Below are 20,585 nucleotides of genomic sequence, written 5' to 3'. Positions count from 1 at the left end.
ATCTCTAGAAGAATACACTACAAAAGCAGAAGGTAATAAATTTGTACAAGATCTTAGTTCGATCATGAGTACTGGTCTCCACACCAGCAAAAGGATATGAAAGTGCAGAAAAGATGTACAAGGATCCTTCCAGAATCTGAGGATGCAACTATGAGGAAAGATTGAACAGGCTAGGACTCACTTTTCTGAATAAGAGAATATTGACATCAAGGGATAGGGGGGATAGCTCAGGAAAGTGGCATTAAGGTAGATGATCAGCCAAAATCTAATTGATTGGCGGAGCAGTCTCTGGCTGAATGGTCTACTCCTGCTCCTATGTCACTAAGAGAAGACCAAGAGGAAATCCAATTGGTTGAGATGATTTACAACCATGAAGGGGTTCTGTGGGGTGAATTTGGAGAAGTTGATTCCAATTGTAGGTGAGTCCATGACAAGGGGGCATAAATATAAGAGTGCCACTAATGGATCAAGTAAAGAATTTAGGAGGAATTTCTACTGTGGTATGGATGGAACTTGCCACAATGTGGAGTAGTAGAAGCAGAGAACATTGAGGCTTTTAAGGGAAGGCTTGATGCTTCCACGAGGGACAAAGGAATATGGTATATGTGGGCAGGGTAAGGAAGTATTTAGAATGGGAGGAGGTTTCTGTGGAGTATAAACACTGGCATAGAGTAATTGAGCCAAATAGCCTCTTGCTGTATTGTGGATTCAATATAATTCATTTCAGTATATGCTGAAATCTACACATAACATGAAAAATATTAAATAACACAAGCTTTTCACAATTATTCCAAAATTTTGGGAATCTGAGCAACTTTTGACTAGCTTGGTCTTAGAGGTATAATTTTTCTAACCGACTGGTCTTTCTTGCCAACATTCATGGCAGAGTTAAATTCCTAGGCCATATTCTCTAAAATGTTCTGCATAAAGCCCTCCATTTCTCATTCAGTTCAAAATCCATCTGGTCATTGTAGCCTTTGTGAACCTCTCCAGACCTTTTATCTGTTTATCTATTTTGTTGTCCTTTCCTCTTGCCCCTTCCATTATAAAGGGTGTTCGACATTTGCTATGTTAAAGGTGCTATATAAATGCAAGCTGTTGTTCAATAGTGGGATAACTCCTGAAAACTGCGCAGTTGTAGTAGAAGAGGAGTCCACCTTTTTCTGCCATCCCAGTGATGGAGGTAAAGTCAGTGCCATTTTGTGCCTGCTACTTTGCAGCCAACATCGCCTCTTTCAGTTTTTTTGTGGGCCGCCACGTGCAGTAATTTGAGGACAACTTATGTTTGGCATCAACTCCTGGGTAGCTATGCAACTGTGCAGCTTAGAGGAAATGAACCTTTCGTTTTTGATATAGGGCAAATTTTGTGCTTGGTGTTCCTTTAATTAGGAGTTGCAGGAAGACTGGGAGAATTTGGAAACATTTGCGGGGAGTAGATGCAATTCAAATATCTTGTAACTCCTTGAACGGGAATTTGAAGCTGTTCTATCCAAAATAGGACGGTTCTATTTGTGACAGACAATAGTTCGCTGTTGCATTTGAAGCTTGGCAGCTGTACTGGTTTCACTGCCATTGAGTGGAAGTGTAGTTCTCCAGAGTACATGTGTCCTTAACTTGATGTTGGACCTTCTTCCCTGTTCTCCACAAAAAAACGCCTCTCGCTTTAGCTCAAACAGTATTATTCTTTTCCCCCAGACAGGAGGCAGCGGTGGGTTCGATCTGGCAAGTTTACTGAATAACCCAGGCTTCATGAATATGGTAATTTTGCTGCTTGGTCTTTTTTTACTTGCTCCTTTTTATGATATGTTTTTTTAATTTTCATAATCAATTGTCCTCAAAAGGCCACTTACCACCAAAAAACTTTCTCCCTATTGGGTGAAGAAATTCCGCACCATGAATATATCCCTGCGTTCCCAATACTGCTGTTTTCCATTTGGCTGAGAAGGGCAATCTGCATTATTACCTGCCAATCTCGCAAATGGATCATTCCATTCATGAAGTATGCCTCCAAGTGGCCTTGATGAGAGCTGCTGATGGATAACGTTTTCTCTAAGATTTCAGTCAGGTTTGATGATGTAAGTGTGAAATGTGTCCACTTGTACTGCCTGATGCTGTCACAGTTTAGTTCCAGTTTTTCCCTTCCAATTTTGGGTTGTGTCTAGGGAGAGTATTATGAGCTGGACAATAATAGGGTGAAGTACAGATGTACACAAGTTGGTGGGTGATGGGAGCAGATTATGGTGGTGAATTCAACATATTGCCAACATTAAGCATGTTGACTTGAGCCCAATTATCCCAATAGTGCATTGGTAGCCAATATATTGAAATAGCTCAGTAACAATAGATCATCTCAGCAATGTAATAATGAGGCAGAATTAACACTAAACTTTTCCACATTTGTTTGGAAGACCAGGATGACAACTAGGAGGGTATTATACCAAGTAACAAGCTCTTTTTTCTTGAATGTCATTTGCATCTTGTAATACACAATATTTTCCATTTCTTTATACTTGAATGCTTAGGAGAAACTTCAAGGTCTGAAAAAAAAAAGTTATTTAATTGTGTGAAAATAAAACGCACAGAAGAACTAATTCTACTCGACCTAACAGTAATTTCTGAATGATTTTCTATTTTAGGCATCAAATCTAATGCAAAATTCGCAAGTGCAACAATTGTAAGTCTCTCTTTAATTTCTTTCAGTTACTGTTAATTGAGGTTTTTACATTCATGTAATGATTTGTTTCCAATTCTGTTGGACAGAATGTCTGGAATGATGTCTGGGTCCTATGGTCCAGCAGGAGGTGGTGGAGCAGGACCTGGGACAGGAGCCAATGATATTGCAGGCCTCATCCAAGCGTGAGTTTGCTTTTTATTCTTGCCCTTCTTGCCTTCATTACAAATCAAACAAATCTTTGTAATTAACTTGCAACCATAGGTCAACTGTCCACCTCTCTGTATGTGACTAAATTCCACTTGCTACTTTTTTTTTTCTAGAAGGATTCCAATGGTTTTCTGATCACCTTTCATCTCCTTCCATTCCACCCTTACTCTTTTTTAAAAAGGCATCACATACAGGCCCTTCCTGTCTATTACCAATTTTATGCTCGACCTAGCATCTGATGTCTGATGAGAAGGCAAAAACTGAGTAATGAATACTTAATGTCAACAGCACAGCAAATAGTTTGATAGTAATGACGGTGAGAAGGAATGTTACTGCACAATTGTTCATCTTGAAAGATGTTCCAGTGGAGCACAGGATGAGAAATCCATCTTCAATTACTGGTTATCTTGTAGACATTGGTAGAGGAGTAGGCCATCCCACCCCTGCAACTTGTTCCACCATTCAATCAGATCATGGCTAATCTGTATCTTAACTCTATCTTCCCACCTAGCTTTCAGAAACCATTATACTGTTGCTTTCTAAAAATGTACTTCAGTTTTGGCTTTAGTTGACCTAGGAGGCAGGGGAAATTTTCAGATTTTCACTACATTGTGTGAAAAGATGCTTCCTGACATCACTCCTGGATGGCCTTGCTCTAATTTTAAGGCTTTACCCTCTTGTACTGGACTCCCCCACGAAGGGAAATAGTTACTTTCTATCATCAATTCCTGTTAATCGTCTTTACACATAAATTAGGTCACCCCTTAATCTTCTATACTTAGAATCATTGAATGCTACCGCACAGAAGTAGGCCTTTTGGGCCATTGTGGCTGTACATTCCAGATCACGGCAACTCGCTGTTTTTTTTTTAAGTTGTCTCATCTCACCCCTAGTTCTTTTGCTAATCATTTTAAATCTGTGTGCTCGGGTCACCAGCTCTTCTGCCCCTGGAAATATCCTTTCTAAAGTGTGGTGCCCAGATGTGAACACATTACTCCAACGAGGCCTAACCAGTATTTTTATGAAAGAGTTTAGCTTCCTTGCAACTGCTTTGCTTTTGTACACTATTCCTCTATGAATAAAGCCAATGATCCTATATGCTTTTATAACAGTCTTCTCAACTTGTCCTGCCACCTTCAAAGATTTGTGTACATACAGTTTTAAAGTGGAGGGTGGAGAGGTGCAGGAACAGAGAGACCTAAGGATGTATCATTTAGTTTATATTGCCTCTCCTCATTCTTCCTTCCAAAATGTACTACTTCAGACTTCTGTGTTAAATTTCATTTGCTATTGCCATGCCGTCTGCCCATTTTACCAATCTATGTCCTGAGATCTGTTCCTCATTTTTACTACGTTTCCGAGTTTAGCCTCATCTGCAGACTTGAAATTATGCCGTGTATATCCAAGTCATTAATATATATTAAAAAGATCAGTGGTTCTAGTGCTGAGTGCTGGGGAACACCATGGTATACTTCCCTCCAGTCTGAAAAAGAACCTTTCAGAACTACATTCTGCTTTCTGTTCCTTGACCTATTTTGTATCCATGCTTTTTTCCCCATGGGCTTTAATTTTTAAGAACAAGTCTGTGATGTGGTACTAGAGGGAATACAAGCTTCGTCTATAAAACCTGTCCTCCTAATTTAACCCTTTTAGCCTAGATCATTAATTGTCCTTTTAATTAATGAGACCTTTTTAAATTGTAAATTACAGAGCAAGTCCTTTTACACCTGAAGAAAAGACAGGTTAACATTTTAAGTGTAAACTCCTTGTCAAATTGCAGGTCTGACAAATTCAACTCTAAACAATTATGTGCATGTACTGATAAAAGTGCTGACAGGCCTGCTGAGTATGTTTAGTATTTGTTGCATTTTATTTCAAACTCTTAAATGCTTTTTCTTATCCTGGGATACAAATTGATTGCAATATTTTTCATGCCTTTTATTCTTCCCTCTCCAAGAAAAATCATTTTACTTTTGTCTGGGGCTTGAATAGATCATAAAGATAACATTTTACTCTAATCCACTCTGTATAGTTTGGATGACTTGTCTTTAACTGTAGCGGATGTGTCAGCCTCTGCTCAACAGAAGCACACTTGCCTCCGAGTCAGAAGGTTGTCAATTCATGCCTCATTCCAGAGATTTGAGGATATAATTAAGGCTGACACTTAAGTGCAGTACTCGGGGATTGCTGCACTGTCAGAGGTACCTTCTTTGGGGTGAGAGATTAAAGCAATACCCCTCAGCTGGAGGTGAATAATGCCTTGACTCTATTTGAAGAGCAGCAGGGGCATCCTCCTGGTGTTCTGGTCAACATTTATTTTTTTAACCAGTGCCACTAAAGTTTCATTTATATTGGTACTGTTTGTTGGATCTTCTTGTGCACACATTGGCTGCCATATTCCCCTAATATATAACAGTACCTACACCTAAAAGTATTTTATTGGGCGTGAAGTGTTTTGGACCTTATTGAGGATGTGAAAGATTCTATATAAATAGAAGCTCTTTCTTTGCTTGTAGGCTCTCCTGTGTCATTATTCCGAAAACCCTGTTGAATTGTAAATTGAATACCTGTGGTGGGCATCTACTCATGCTTTCACTTGGGTCACTTATTATCTCCAGGTACCTTGGGCTGCCATGCAAGTTTATTGGGTTAAGGACTTGTTATAAGCTCAAGTTCAGAAGCTGGCATTTTCACTGCCTCTCTTGTACACAAAATCTCAATGCTCTGCAAACAAGTCATGTAGAAATTAATGGGACCTGTATAAGATTACTTGGGGGACCCCCACAACTGTTGCCATTGTTTTTTTCAGGTGTCTGATGGGATGTGTATTGGGGGTGGGGGGGTGGGGTGGAGTTTGTCCCAATCTGAGGAACGGCATGGTATCCACACAAAACCTATCTCATTTCTGGTGTGACTAGCTTTCTTTATTTTTTAAAACCCAGAGGACAGCAATTTGCACAGCAGATGCAGCAGCAGAACCCAGAGCTAATTGAACAGTTAAGGAGCCAAATCCGGAGCCGAACTCCCAGTGCCAGCAACGAGGAACAGTCCTAACAGCAGAGGATGGGAGTGCTGTTTGACAGTGAGTTGGAGCTGTAGGCAAATACAGAAGTTAACTTCTGGGATATGGTAAAATAGTGTTTTCAGTCAGGAAGCCTGATGCAAAGTTTTCATTGATTTTTTTTCACTTAAATAAAGTACTAGTTAAAGAGGTGCATTTTACTCAGTTTGCAGTTAGCAACAAAATTGGTGTGAATATAAAGTACATTGCATCTACTTTGTGGATAGCAGAAAGAAAAATGTACTTAAAAGTTATTGTAGTTGTAGGGCTTTATCCAGAGAAGCTCCTTAAGATGAGACAAATACCAAACCAAGGCAAGAGCTTCTTAATTCTACTGTCTGGAACTTTATTTAAACCCTTGGTCTTTCTATTTCCCTCTCTGCTTTTGAAAAGCCTGCTGACCATCTCTATGGCCAAGTATTCATTTACCTCTTAACTCTTCCACAAGGTTATCTGTTCCGTTACAAAGCAGCTTAGGACATTTTTTACCTTAAGAATGTTGCATAAATGTAAGTTATTGACATAAACTTATGCAAAATATTTATTTAGCTGAAGAGATGGGAAGTGACTTATCTGGTCTTGGGGAATCCACTGATCCATTAGCTTCTGTTCAATATCTTGTTTGTATGTTAAAGTATCGTCATTGAATAGTACAAGACCAGCCGATCTCGTCTTCAAACACCCTGGAAAAGCGGGAGAAAAGAAAAGTGAGCAACAATAGGATTTAAGGGGAAAATAAATCCAAAGTACTGAAAATCCGCAGGACATTCAGCATCTGAGAATTGGGAATTTTGAGGCTTTCAGATGCTCACTGACCTGTGCATTTCCAAAGTTTTACTGACCAGGCACTTTTGATTCCTATGTTTGACTTAGCTGGTCGTGGTCGGGATAGGGGTAAGAATTCTGCACTTGTTCAAGCATCCTGCTTCTGACTGCTATCCAGTGTACCCCATCCAAAGCTGGAAAGTGCACGTTTGGCCGACTGGTTGTGAAGCCCTCCATTGTCCAATCAAATAATCTGCAGACTCTCGCATGTGAAGAGTAGCCCTTTACAGAGCACACAAGAGGGTTGAACCATACCCCTGCATCTTTAGGGAGGCGGGAGAAAATATATATATATTTTTTTTAACCTGTAAGACGACCTGTATGTGATTGGAAACCTGAATTTCCTCAAATCAGATTTCATATGTTGATTAATTTTTGGATGTTAATTTTGCAGGAGATGTGCATCAGTCCAACCCTTACTACTACAAGTTGAGGTCGTTTGTTCTTCACTTTGCCATCAGGAACTTAAGTAATGATTTGTACTGTCATTTGCATGTTCAGCCGGATCTTCAAAGTGGAGAGCTGACAACTTGTAAATACGGAATTTAAAAAAAAAAACTAGGTTTCAAGCTTGCAAAAGCCACTAATCGACCTTTTTGTGGAATTTATGTATTGAGCTTTCTGTGATTCTCAAGTTTTTTTTAATCAGAGTGTTCACAGAGGAACATCTAGCTGCTCTTTATCACTTCTCCAGAACGTCTGTCGTCCTGTAAGATTCTACTGTTCCTTTTTAAAAACAACAGAAGCTAACAACAGTGGCTCCATACCTCGCCCTCTCAGTACTGACATTTCCCTCATTCGCTTTGTATTGTTTACAAAGCTTGCATAAGAATTTTTTTTTGTCAAACATTTTTTCCAGCATTTCGTCTGTTCAGGAGAATGGAACAGCAGAAGCCATATTTATAAATACAAACTAGTTCAGCTTACAGTATGATTAACATCACTTCTGTTTTTTGTTCACGTAGGCTTTTTAATGGTGCAGAAGATGATATGAAAATAATAGCAGAAGGATTTGTGTCTAGTCTTTTTAAATTTAGCTGTTTAAAAACAAGAGATGAACATGAATCTTAATTGGCCCCGGGAGTGAAATGGTGGAACCTTTTCGATGACAATTGTTTGAGAAAACACCAGCTCGACAGAACTGAGCTCAACTTCCAGTTTGTAGTTGCTTTTACAGTGTATACTCCAGACGCTGCATGCAAAAAAAATTAGCATCCATATATTTAAAATTTAACCTCCCACTTGTTTTATGATTGTTGAAACGTCCCAGTGTAGTAATGTCAGCCACACTGTTTGGGACAGCGGCACCTGTTCCCAGCACAACCAAAACTCATCGCTTTCTGAGGATTGAGAATGTAATTTGCATTGTTCTAGCTGTAGGAATAAAAAGATCTTCATTAGGAGCCAGTGTTTATAACCAATACCTAATCATGAAAGGAGAGGACTAATTGAAGTGTAAGTTCTCCCATTCTGTCACTCAAGGTATTGCCCTTAAATGTCTTAAACAACTTGCTTATGGAATCTTTTTTAAAATCCACATAAGGTATTCATGGAAATACTTTGGTGACCTGTTTGCACACATATATTCAGCCTGTGCCCCATGGCCAAGCCCACTGGTTTGGAGTTTTGAAGGAAAAATAGACTCTGCAAGCCCAAAATGCTGGTGAAAGTCCCTGTAATAAATTTGATTTACCCAGTCAGCAGTAAACTAGTCCTCTAATTAATTCATTCTAAACTTACTGGATCACAGAATGCAATTTGTAATACACTGGTTTAAAACAAAAATGGAATCCCAAGTTATAAAAGTTGAATTTGACTTATTCGGTGGTCACAAGCTAGTGATTCTGTAAGTAGATAACGAGTCTGTTCCAGGATGGGGGTGTCCCGAGCACTTGTTTTCAAGTATACCATAGAGTCTCAGGAGCCGCACATAAAGTTCATGGTCCCATTCATTTGCATCTACCATAAGTTTCAAATACTAACAGATCCTGATGTTCTAGCCAAGGATTTATCTAGCAAAGGAACAACAGTGATGAGAACAGCCCTTTCCAAGCCACAAGGCCCTTAAAATGTAAACAGGACATACCAGCAAAGAAGAAATATATAAAACGCAATAAAGATTGAATTGCCTGTGGTTTTGAATGCCAGGACACCCCTGTTCTCGATTCACAATGTTTCAGTATTCTAAGAATGAGTTAATTGCAAACATTTGTTATTTTACTCATTTAAACATAAACACACACAATTATGCCTGGGAATGGATTAAAACTCATTTCAAATGAGGTGCAACTTCTCATGTTCCTTGTTCCCGATTAGCAGTTATGTGCAGCCACCCTCCTTGAAGTGAGTATTTATTTAAGCAGAATTTCAGCCCAGCAGATGGTTGGTCCTTTTCCATTTGTAATAATGAAGGTTAATACTTTGTCGTAAACATACTGCTACCCCCAGAGTAATCTGCCTTTATACATTTGTATTATTTTTAAAGAAAAAGTTGGGGGCGGGAGGGACACGGTGCAATGTTTGTTTAATCCACGCAAAGAATCCAGGAACTTAAAATTATTAGAATTTTGTCATCAGTCAGGATCTCGTTATGTAAAACAGTAACAGATAAAGTTCTGTACAGCAGTTCAGTTGTGTTTGTTGTGGTGTTTGTGTTTGGAAAACTATTCCCTTTTGTGGCTTTGAATTCGAGCCCAAAATGACATGACGACACCCCTCTCATTTTGCCTCCGATTTTCTTACTCTTCCCAAAGCTGTAATGCACTAAAATGGAGTTTATGAATCCACAAATATTGGGCTGCCCTCCAGCATCCGAACCTAATTGCCATTCTTCAAACCATAATCCTGTCCTTGTTTGGAATTTATATACATATATTTTCCAGCAAGGCTCACTAGATCCTGGGCAAGAACCCTGGCTGATGTTTCTTCCTTTCCTAAATACTAAGGACAATGAGGGGATCAGAATTCTAATCTAAGTGATAATGCAGTTGTTCAGAGCCTTGGTCAGACCCTATTTGGCTACTTGATCACTGAATCGCAAGATGGATGTATTGCCCTTGGAAGAGATATAGTGCACATTCACCACAGTAATTAAATGGGTTGCATAGATTATGTAGAATATACAGAAATAAGCCATTCAGCCCAACTAAATTGAGGCCATGTGGCATAACTTGTTTTGTATTCCCTTGATTTTAGGCAGTTGAAGGATGATTTAATCAAGGTATTTAAAATGATTAAGGGATTTGATATTTTAGGAGAGAAGTAATTTCCTCCAGTGGGGGAATCCAGAACAAGAGGGCATTATCATAAAAATTGCGCTAAGCCTTTTAGCTATGAAATCAGGAAGCAAATCCTTCCAGACACAAAGCATAGTGGAAGTCTGGAACACTCTTTCATCCCTGCAAAAGGCTGTGGATACTGGGTGAATTGATATTTTCAAGACTAACATCTCTACTTTTGTTAAGTATTAAAAGATTTGAAAGGGAGGCATGTAAATGTTGACGTACAGATCAGCCATTATCTAATTGAATTGTGAAACAGACTCTGAGCTGAATGTCTGCCTGTTCCTGTACCTATGCAACCATTTTTAGCACCCCTAGTGCAGCCCCCAGTTGAGATCAGCTAAATAAGCGCATAGAGGGGTATGGAATAAATGCAGGCAGGTGGGAGTAGTATAGATAGGCATTATGGTCGGCGTGGGCCGAAGGGCCTGTTTCTATGCTGTACGACTCTATGACTAGGAAACCAAAACATCATTGGTCTGTATGGCTCAGTGATTTTGGAGGTTGCATCTATCTAATGATCATTGGACAGGCTATTCTAATGACTATTAGTCAGCATGTGATGATCATACTCAAGGATGACTCCCACGGCATTGAAATTCAATGCAGCTTGTATTTGTTCTGCACTGTTAATGGTATTTGATAAATCACACCTGCAATAAAAACTGCAGCAGGTCAATTGGCCACGAAAAAAGTCAACGCTTTAGATTTGAGTCCTTGATCTGACACGCCACCCACCACAACTGTCATATAAAATATGTAGCCCAATTAGCGGAAACCTTTTACTACAGTTGATGAATATATTTTTAAAAAAATACTGAAATGTTCCACTTTGAACCTTGAGGTTTGTGTTTAAATGTAATCAGTCAGTTTTTTAATTGGAGGAGTGGCTGTATCTGTGTTAAATTAAGAATTTTGATGCCTGCATTAAAATGCAAACTTGTGAAGAAACATCTTTATGTGTTCTTGTGTAAAAGTACACATAAGAATTCAAACATTGGAAGAGAATTATTGGCTGACTAGAATTTGGTTACTGGGCTTATTGGTGTTAACTATATCTGTGTAGTGTACAATGTATCTGAAAACTATTTATTTGAGTCTTGTGACAGTAAAGGACAAGCTAGCCCTTTGAAAGTAGAAAAACACCTCTCAGCAATATAAATACAAAATGCTGAAAATATTTTTTTATTTTGAGATACAGCACTGAAACAGGCCCTTCGGCCCACCAAGTCTGTGCCGACCATCAAACACCCATTTATACTAATCCTACACTAATCCCATGTTCCTACCACATCCCCACCTTCCCCTACCAATACTAGGGGCAATTTATAATGGCCAATTTACCTATCAACCTGCAAGTCTTTGGCTGTGGGAGGAAACTGGAGCACCTGGTGAAAACCCACGCGGTCACAGGGAGAACTTGCAAACTCCACACAGGCATTCCCCAGAATTGAACCCAGGTCGCTGGAGCTGTGAGGCTGTGGTGCTAACCACTGCGCCACTGTGTCGCCCAATACTCAGCAAGTCTTCAGCGTCTGTGGAGAGGGAAACAGTTAACGTTACTGGCCAGTGACCTTTGTTCAGAACTGGAAAATGTTTGAGATATAACCGGTTTTAAGCAAGTGCACACGGAGGGGGAGGGTAAGGTCTGTGATCAGGTGGAAGGCAGGAGTGATTAGATCAACAGAATCAGCAATTAACAGCAACTGCTGTCTGAAAAACTGGGAGCAGTGGTTATGATCCAAACTTGTTCAATTCAGTTTTGACTCTGGAAGTTTGTGAAGTAGCTAATCAAAATATGAAGTGCTGTTCCTTGAGATTCCGTGTGCTTCATTGAAACTGGAGGAGACCGAGGTCAGACCGAGGAGTGGGACTGAGAATTAAAATGACAAGCTCAAGGTCATGCTTGCATACTGAACAGCAAAGCAGTCGCCCAATCTGCGTTTGGTGTCCCGAATGTAGAGGAGACCACAATAACAGGATCATTTTGTGGATGCCATGTGACATTTCTTGGAGGGGAGGGAGACGGATGAATTTTATGTGGAGCTTTGCAACGCTGAGGTCATTCTGTTGACTAACCCAGGGTCTGCAGTGTGACAATGGCAGCGCATCACTCTTACCTATGTCTTGAAAGTGCTTCATTCTGTTAAAATTTGAGATATTTTAACTCTGCCCACTAACTAAGTACACAGTGGTTGTCACCAGGTCGCAGTAAACTGAGGGAAAGTTGATGGGTGACGAAAGCTATCACTAACTTCATAAATCATCTTTTGTTAGCGGTATTTGTAGTGTAAAAGGATTCAGGCAATTTGGAATAGTTCTGATGTATCCCTGAACAACATTCGCCAGACTTGCCAGTACCTCAGGTCCATATTTCCAATCGCTTCCTTAAATGCTACCTCTACGGTCAGTGAAGTCACTTCAGCCTGTTCTAAGATCAGATACAAAACATGGGATAGATTGAAAGCGTCAAATAGCTGCTACAATGCATGGAATGCATTATTACATCAAATCAGGTGTCTGATACCAGAGATAAATTATAATCAAGCCTTTGAGACAAAGCATGGATTGGATCAGTATGCCGCAACAGTTAGTTGCATACAGATGCTGGTCATAGCAGTCATGTTCCACATAGCAATTGCACCTTCGTGACAAAAGGGCAAAATTAATGGAACCTTGTTTTAACTTTAACTCCTTTTTAAGCACAGTTGTGTTATCAGGGGTTATGGTAGTATAGTGGCTATGCTGCTGAATTAATAATCCAGAGCCTTAATGACCAGAGACATGAGTTCAAATCCCACCCTAGTGGGGAATTTCAATGCAATTTGTTGAATAAATATGGAATACACAGCTAGTAATCAGTAATGCTCACCATGTAGCTATGGGATTGTTATAAAAACTTAGCTGGTTCACTAATGTCCTTTGGGTAAGGACATCATTACCCAGTCTTGTCTGTGATTCCAGACCCAGAGCAACGTATTTGGGTCTTAACTGGCCTCTGAACTGGGCTGGCAAGCCAATTAGTTGTAGTCAAGAAGGTGGCTCACAACGACCTTCTCGATGGGCAATATATGCTAACCTTGCCAGTGATGCCCACATCTCATGAATGAATAAGTTTAACATAAATTTTAAGCTGGGAAGAAGTATTCAGTGAAATCCTGTGTCACTGCCCCCCCCCCCCCCCCCCATGCAAATTTACTAAAATATACATCCCATATACATAATCATTTTACAATTTAAACAAATATGAACAGATGCAGCTTAAAAAGATTTTTTTATATTGCACCTTTAAAGGAGTCAAACTGTCCAAGGCAAAAATCCAAAATGATTTGACACTGAGCCACAAAGCTTTTGGGAGAGAAATCAGAAAAGTTACAGCACAGAAAAAGGCCATTCAGCCCATCGTGTCTGTGCTGAAAAAAACTAGCTGCCCATTCTAATCCCACCTTCCAGCAGCTGGTGCTATAGCCTTGCAGGTTACAGGGCTTAAGATACAGGTCTAGGTACCTTTCAAATGAGTTGAGGGTTTCTGCCTCCACCACCATAGAAACCAAGACAGGTGACGAAAAGCTTGGTCAAAAAGGTAGATTTTAAGGAACGTCTTAAAAGCAGAGAGAGAGGTTTAGGGAGGGACTTCTTTAGCTTGGGACCTAGGCAAGTGAAAGCACGGCCACTAATTAAGGAGCGATGGAACTCGGGGATGTTCAGAGATCTTGGAGTGTAGTATGCTGAAAGAGGTTACAGAGATAGGGAGAGGCAAGGCAACGGAGGGATTTAAAAATAAGGATGAGAATTTTAAAGCCACCACTCATGACTTGTCCAAGCTTCTGTCTGTGTGTGTGTGTGTGTGTGTGTGTGTGTGTGCAAGACCCTGTTACTTTTACACAGCCCAGCTTCAGTGTTAACAGATTGACAGTTAACACTATTTCTAACCACAGGATGGTGCTATTGCTTGACTTCACATTGGAGAGAAATACTTTTAAGTAGGTTACAAATTGTCTTTAAGTTGTTCTTTTGATACATTGCAATTTAATTTTTACTGCCATGGTTGTGGTTTCATGTTACACTCTGATTTCATGCACAGAAGCTAATCTGATAGTGAACTACTGAAGGAGAACACTGGTGGCAGAGTTGTGTGCTTTGGATGAGCTGTTAAGCTGAGGTCTATGGGGCTCTACATGGGCCTCCTCCCACCCTTCTTCATCTAACCCTATCAGCATATCCTTGTACTCTTTTCTCCCTCATGTAAATATCTAGCATCCCCTTAAATGCATATCTATGTACCACAACCAGTCCATGTTTGTTTCTCATGAATTCCCTATTGGAATTATTAGTAACTATCTTATATTTATGGCCCCTGGTTTATGTCTTTCCCCCACAAATGACGACATCCTCTCTGTCTACACTATCAAACCCATGGAAAATCTTAAAGATTTCAATCAGGTTCCCCATCAGCCTTCTGTGAGTAAAGAGTGTTAAATGATTGGATGGTAGTTTCTTTGCACAATGTGCAAGACAGTTGAGATCTAGTCTGCACCCAACTGGTCTGCATTCGGTGCAGGAAAGCCTAAGGGAACCACTTAATAAACTGCAGCCTTGACCATTGCAATTAACTTTTTTTAAAGAAAGGTTTAAAGATATGGCTGTCATCTCAGCTTCAAGATTAACAAAAATGTGTGAACAAATTTAGATGAATAATGAAGTAAACAAGTTAGGTTAACGGAATTGAGTTTTACGTTGAAAATAAAATAAACGGGATAATTAAAATATAAAATTGGAATGAAGATGGTGTTTTACATAAAATTCTGGTAATATGTAGCAGATCCTTCGGTGTCTATACAAAAAAAAGTTAGCTTTTTGTCAGCCTTCTCTCTGGTAGCACTCTTGCTTCTGATTCAGAAGGTAGTAGGTTCAAGCCCCACCCAACATTTGAGTCCATCTGATCTAGGCAGCCATTTCTGTGAAGGACCAAGGGAGTGCTACACTGAGGTGCCTTCTGTCATGTGAGATGCTGAACCAAGATCTTGTCTGCCTGCTCAAGTGGGCATAAAAGATCCCATGCCATTGTTTGAAGAAGCGTTGAGACATTATGGTGTCCTGGACAACATTTATCCTTTGACCAATATCAATAAATACTGATTATCTGGTCATGTTTCATTGCAGTTTGTGGGACCTTGCTGTGCACAAATTGGCTACTGTATTTGTCAAAAAGTGATAATTGCAGTGTTTGTTTCATCACTGGGTACTTTATAATTGTTATGGAATAAATGGGGTTAATAATCTTTAACAATTACTCAATTGTAGTATGTGATAAGGTGTCAGATTGGCTCATGTGATAGCATTTTGTCTGAATGAGAAGATTTTTGGGTTCCAGCTCCAGTGCAAGCCCTCAACCTATATCAGGCTGGTACTTCAATGCAGTACTGTGGGAGTGCTACATTGATTGGAGATGCTGTATTTCAGATAGATGTTAAATGTCTGCCTGCCCATATAGTGCTATTTGAAGAAGAGCATGGAGATTTCCTGGTATCCTGGCCCATATTCATCCCTCATTTAACACCCTCAAGAACAAGTTAAATAGTAACATCTCATTTTCTGTTTGTGGGGCCTTACTCTGTGAAAATTGGTTGTTTTAAAAAAAATAAAATAAAATTCTTCAGTATGTTGCTGGCAAGACTGACAGTTATTGCCTATATCTAGTTGCCCTTGAGATTGTGGTGATCCCCATTCTTGAACTGCTGCAGTCCATGTGGTGAATGGACTCGCACAGTGCTGTTAGGTAGGGAGTTCCAGCATTTTGACCCAGTGACATTACAGGAAGGACATAATTGCTCTGGAGAGAGTACAGAGGAGATTTACAAGAATGTTGCCAGGGCTAGGGTTGTTTTCCTTAGAACGGAGGAGGCTGAAGGATGACTTAATTGTGGTGTACAAAATTATGAGGGGCCTAGGTAGAGTAGACAGGAAAGACCTGTTTCCCCTCGTGGAGAGGTTAATTACCAGGGGGCACAGATTTAAGGTGATTGGTAGAAGGATTAGAGGGGACATAAGGAAAACCTTTTTCACCTAGAGGGTCGTGGGTGTCTGGAATTCACTGCCCGGATCGGTGGTGGAGGTAGAAACCCTCAATTCATTTAAAAGGTACCTGGACCTGCACCTGAAGTGCTGTAACCTGCAAGGCTACTGACCAGGTGCTGGAAGGTGGAATTAGATTGTGCGTCTATTTTTTTCAGCCAGCGCAGACGCAATGGACTGAATGGCCTCTTTCTGTGCTGTAACTTTTCTATTCTGTGAATGAATGGTGCTATATGCCCAAGAATGCTGTGTGACTTGGTGATGGTTTTCCCATGCACCTTGCTGTATTTACTCATGTGATAATAGTGAATACACTTTGAAAGACATTCAGTGACTGTGAAGCACTTTGAGGTAGCTGGAGAGGATGTGAGGCGGTACAAGGAAACACGTCCATTTGTTCCTCCTTTGTTTAAATATGATCAGCTCAAATCCTAACCTTGAGTGCAGGGCAGAATAATCCAGAAATGAATTGGTGAGACTTGAGCAATAAAGCAATAGTTCTCCAATTCCGGTCACACAACTTCTTAAAGTAGTGTAGATCAATGTACAAACGGAGCAATAGGAATAACTAGGAAAAGCCCCAATGTGCATGCATTTCTGTTCTCTCCCTCCCCACCAAATACACACACAAAATATAGAAGCAATACTCTGGGAAGTGGGGAAACACTGAAAATAAAGTATGTAATGGAAAGAAATAAGCAAACCTACTAAGTAAGGAAGCAAGAGTATTAAGGGATGCAAGAAAGGGGCAGAGAATTAATATTAAATCAATGGAGCTGCAATCGCTAACAAAATGGTACAATTGTCTGAATGGGACAAATGGCGTTCTGTTCTTTTATGAGCAAGTATAAGGAGAGTAATACTGATTGTCTAATTTTTCAGACGTAGTTCAACAGTGTTTGTTCGGATTACTTAAATTTACCCTGTAACTTTTGCGCTCTTACTACTAGAAAAATCATATATCCCTTCCAAGACCGAGGATTTCAAAGAGCATTCTTTGAATAGAATAACATTTGAATAAATATTTGTTTCTTAATTGAATCTACAATCTGAAAGAATATATTTGTTACAATTTGTTGAATATTTGTACCGTATTAAAAAGAATTGTAACAATGGTCATATGGGGATTCTGCTTTAGATGGTATTGTAAGTGTTGTGTTTGAATTGATAAAGCTAGCAATCCAGGCAAAAACTGCTAAACTTGCATGACCATTAAATATCAGAACTATATCTAGATAGTAAAAATCTGGGCAGCATATTCCCTTTACTTGAATGTGCTGTGAATAACGAATGCATTTTTCATAATCACTTTGTTTTAGAAAAGTGCAAGTGCTCCACTATAATAATTTATATTTATTATATTTTACATTATTTAATATACATATGTATAGGCTTCCTGTTGAGACGTGGGAAGGAAGTGCACTGCATGGGTGAATAATTTGGGCAACCAATTAAGGGAGCTTGGGGATGGGGCAGTTAGAGGGAGGGGGTCATGTGATGAAACCTCCAGGAAGGCATCCAGCTAGAGTTGGCAATGCGAACTTGGCACTTGCCATGTATTCCACTCGCTATAAAGATTTAAAGGAAAGAAACCAGTTGTGAGACAAACAAAATTTGCATCCATTGAGTTCCCAACTAGAGAGAGCAGAAAAGTTTCACGGGAATGGTTCCAGGGATGAGGAGCTTCAGTTACATGGATAGATTGGAAAAGTTGGGACTGTTTTCGTCATTGACGAGAAGGTTGAGAGGAGATCTGATAGAGGTATACAAAATCATGAGGGGTCTGGACAGAGTAGATGCCAAAAATCTGTTCCCACTGGTGGAAGGATCAGAACAAAGAAGGCACAGATTTAAGGTAATTGGCAAAAGAAGCAATGTGGACATGAGGAAAAACCTTTTCACGCAGCGAGTGGTTAGGATGTGGAATGCGCTGCCTGATTGTGTGGTGGAGGCAGGTTCAATTGAGGAATTCATAAGGGAATTGGATTATTATCTGAAAAGAATGTGCAGGGCTATGGAGAGAAGGCTGGGGAGTGGCAAATAGGTAAATTGCTCCTTTGGAGAACCAGCATAGACACGACAGGTTGAATGGTCTCATTCTATGCTGTACTGATTGTGATTACAAATGGGACACAGATTTAAGGTTTTGGGCAAGAGATGTAGGGGGTTGTGAGGAAGACCTTTTTTACGCAGGAATTGGCAATGACCTGGAACACAATCCACACCAGGGTGGTGGAAGGGGAGATGATTAATGATTTCAAAAAGAAATTGGATAGGCACCTGAGGAAAATAAACTTGTAGGGCTACAGAGATAGAGTGCTAGAATGGGACTGACTGGATTTCTCTACAGAGAGTTGCATGAACTTGATGGGCTGAATGGCCGTCTGTGCCATAATGACTCTGATTTTATAAATTGTGCAGCTCCTCTCAATCAGCTAACATAGATTAATTTGCTGAACCTGGATTAAGGTACCAGAGTATTTTTTTTAAAAAGCCTTTTCTCAATGATTTTTACATTGTAAACCTAGACTTTGTTTTAACTCATACTGTGGATGTGGCCATTGTTGGCAAGCTTGGCATTTATTACTCATCTTTGTTTGCCCTGAAAAAGTGGTGGGTCGCCACCTGGAACCAAATTCTAGGGGTTTTAGTACAATTGATAGGCTTTAAAGGCCACTTCAGTGGTCAGTTAAGAGTCAACCATGTAGGTGTGGGACTGGAGTCACATGTAGGACAGACCAGAAAAGAATAGTTTTCTGCCATTGCTCCACCATTGATAATGCTTTGGTCTGGTGTCTTGGGACTTTTTTTCTATGTTGAAAGCGCTATATTAGTGCAAGTTACTGTTGTTCCCTAAATGACATTTGAACTGTTTGTTGGGTTTCTTTACGACAAGCCAACGGCTTCTTGGGGAATTTTTTCAATGATATCAGCTTTTCATTTCCATATATTGAACTGAATTTAAAAATTCTCCAACTGGTTTGGTGGGATTTAAACCCATGTTTTCTGGAATATTAATCCAGGTCTCTGGATTACTAGTTTGGTAACATAACCATTACCCTACAGTACCTGGTTGTTATGTAAGCATGCTTTATTTTATAGCATCTGACAATTGTAAGTCAGTTGATTGCGACAATGTAGCCCTCTGTGATCCATGCAAAGATGGTGGTTTGCTGTAGATTTTTGGCGCTGCAGTTCCAATTCCAGTACCCTTAATACATTTTTTAAAAATTCATTCATGGGATGTGGGCATCTCTGGATATGCCAGCATTTATTGCCCATCCGTAATTGCCCTTGAGAAGGTGGTGGTGAGCTGCCTTCTTGAATCACTGCAGTCCATGTGAGGTAGGTACACCCACAGTGCTGTTAGGAAGGGAGTTCCAGGATTTTGACCCAGCAACAGTGAAGGAACGGTGATATAGTTCCAAGTCGGGATGGTGTGTGACTTGGAGGGGAACTTGCAGATGGTGATGTTCCCATGCATCTGCTGCTCTTGTCCTTCGAGATGGTAGAGGTCTCGGGTTTGGAAGGTGCTGTCTAAGGAGCCTTGGTGCGTTGCTGCAGTGCATCTTGTAGATGGTACACACTGCTGCCACTGTGCGTCAGTGGTGGAGGGAGTGAATGTTTGTGGATGCAATCAAGAGGGCTGTTTTGTCCTGGTTGGTGTCGAGCTTCCTGAGTGTTGGAGCTGCATCCATCCAGGCAAGTGGAGAGTATTCCATCACACTCCTGACTTGTGCCTTGTAGATGGTGGACAGGATTTGGGGAGTCAGGAGGTGAGTTACTCGCCACAGGATTCCAAGCCTCTGACCTGCTCTTGTAGCCACAGTATTTATATGGCAACTCCAGTTCAGTTTCTGGTCAGTGGTAGCCCCTAGGATGTTGATAGTGGGGGATTCAGCGATGGTAATGCCATTGAATGTCAAAGGGAGATGGTTAGATTCTCTCTTGTTGGAGATGGGCATTGCCTGGCACTTGTGTGGCGCAAATGTTACTTGCCACTTATCAGCCCAAGCCTGGATATTGTCCAGGTCTTGCTGCATTTCTACACGGACTGCTTCAGTATTTGAGGAGTCGCGAATGGTGCTGAACATTGTGCAATCATCAGTGAACATCCCCACTTCTGACCTTTTGATTGAAGGAAGGTCATTGATGAAGCAGCTGAAGATGGTTGTGCCTAGGACACTACCCTGAGGAACTCCTGCTGAGATGTCCTGGCGCTCTGATGATTGACCTCCAACAACCACAGCCATCTTCCTTTGCGCTGGGTATGACTCCAACCAGCAGAGATTTTTCCCCCTGATTCCCATTGACTCCAGTTTTGCTAGGGCTCCTTGATGCCATACTCGGTCAAATGCTGCCTTGATGTCAAGGGCAGTCACTCTCACCTCACCTCTTGAGTTCCGTTCTTTTGTCCATGTTTGAACCAAGGCTGTAATGAGGTCAGGAGCTGCGTGGCCCT

The 20,585-nt window shown here is 40.5% G+C and overlaps 1 protein-coding gene across 4 annotated transcripts in view; it reads left to right on the top strand.

The window, feature by feature from the left end:
• Positions 1 to 10,999, top strand: part of LOC137351578 (small glutamine-rich tetratricopeptide repeat-containing protein alpha-like) — a 44,391-nt gene extending 33,392 nt beyond the window's left edge. For 3 of the 4 annotated variants that reach the window (XM_068016137.1, XM_068016138.1, XM_068016139.1), the window contains 5 exons: positions 1,696 to 1,758; positions 2,637 to 2,674; positions 2,761 to 2,856; positions 5,824 to 5,963; positions 7,162 to 10,999. In XM_068016137.1, the coding sequence (XP_067872238.1) occupies positions 1,696 to 1,758; positions 2,637 to 2,674; positions 2,761 to 2,856; positions 5,824 to 5,935 (309 nt within the window). In that variant the 3' untranslated portion in view covers positions 5,936 to 5,963; positions 7,162 to 10,999. The remainder of the gene's footprint in view (positions 1 to 1,695; positions 1,759 to 2,636; positions 2,675 to 2,760; positions 2,857 to 5,823; positions 5,964 to 7,161) is intronic. The other variant, XM_068016140.1, reaches the window with a different exon arrangement.
• The last annotated feature ends 9,586 nt before the right edge of the window (positions 11,000 to 20,585 follow it).

This window comes from Heterodontus francisci, chromosome 36, assembly GCF_036365525.1.
Source record: "Heterodontus francisci isolate sHetFra1 chromosome 36, sHetFra1.hap1, whole genome shotgun sequence".
NCBI lineage: Eukaryota > Metazoa > Chordata > Chondrichthyes > Heterodontiformes > Heterodontidae > Heterodontus > Heterodontus francisci.
The sequence above is the reverse complement of the archived record's forward strand: the minus strand, read 5'-3'. Positions and strand labels throughout refer to the sequence as shown.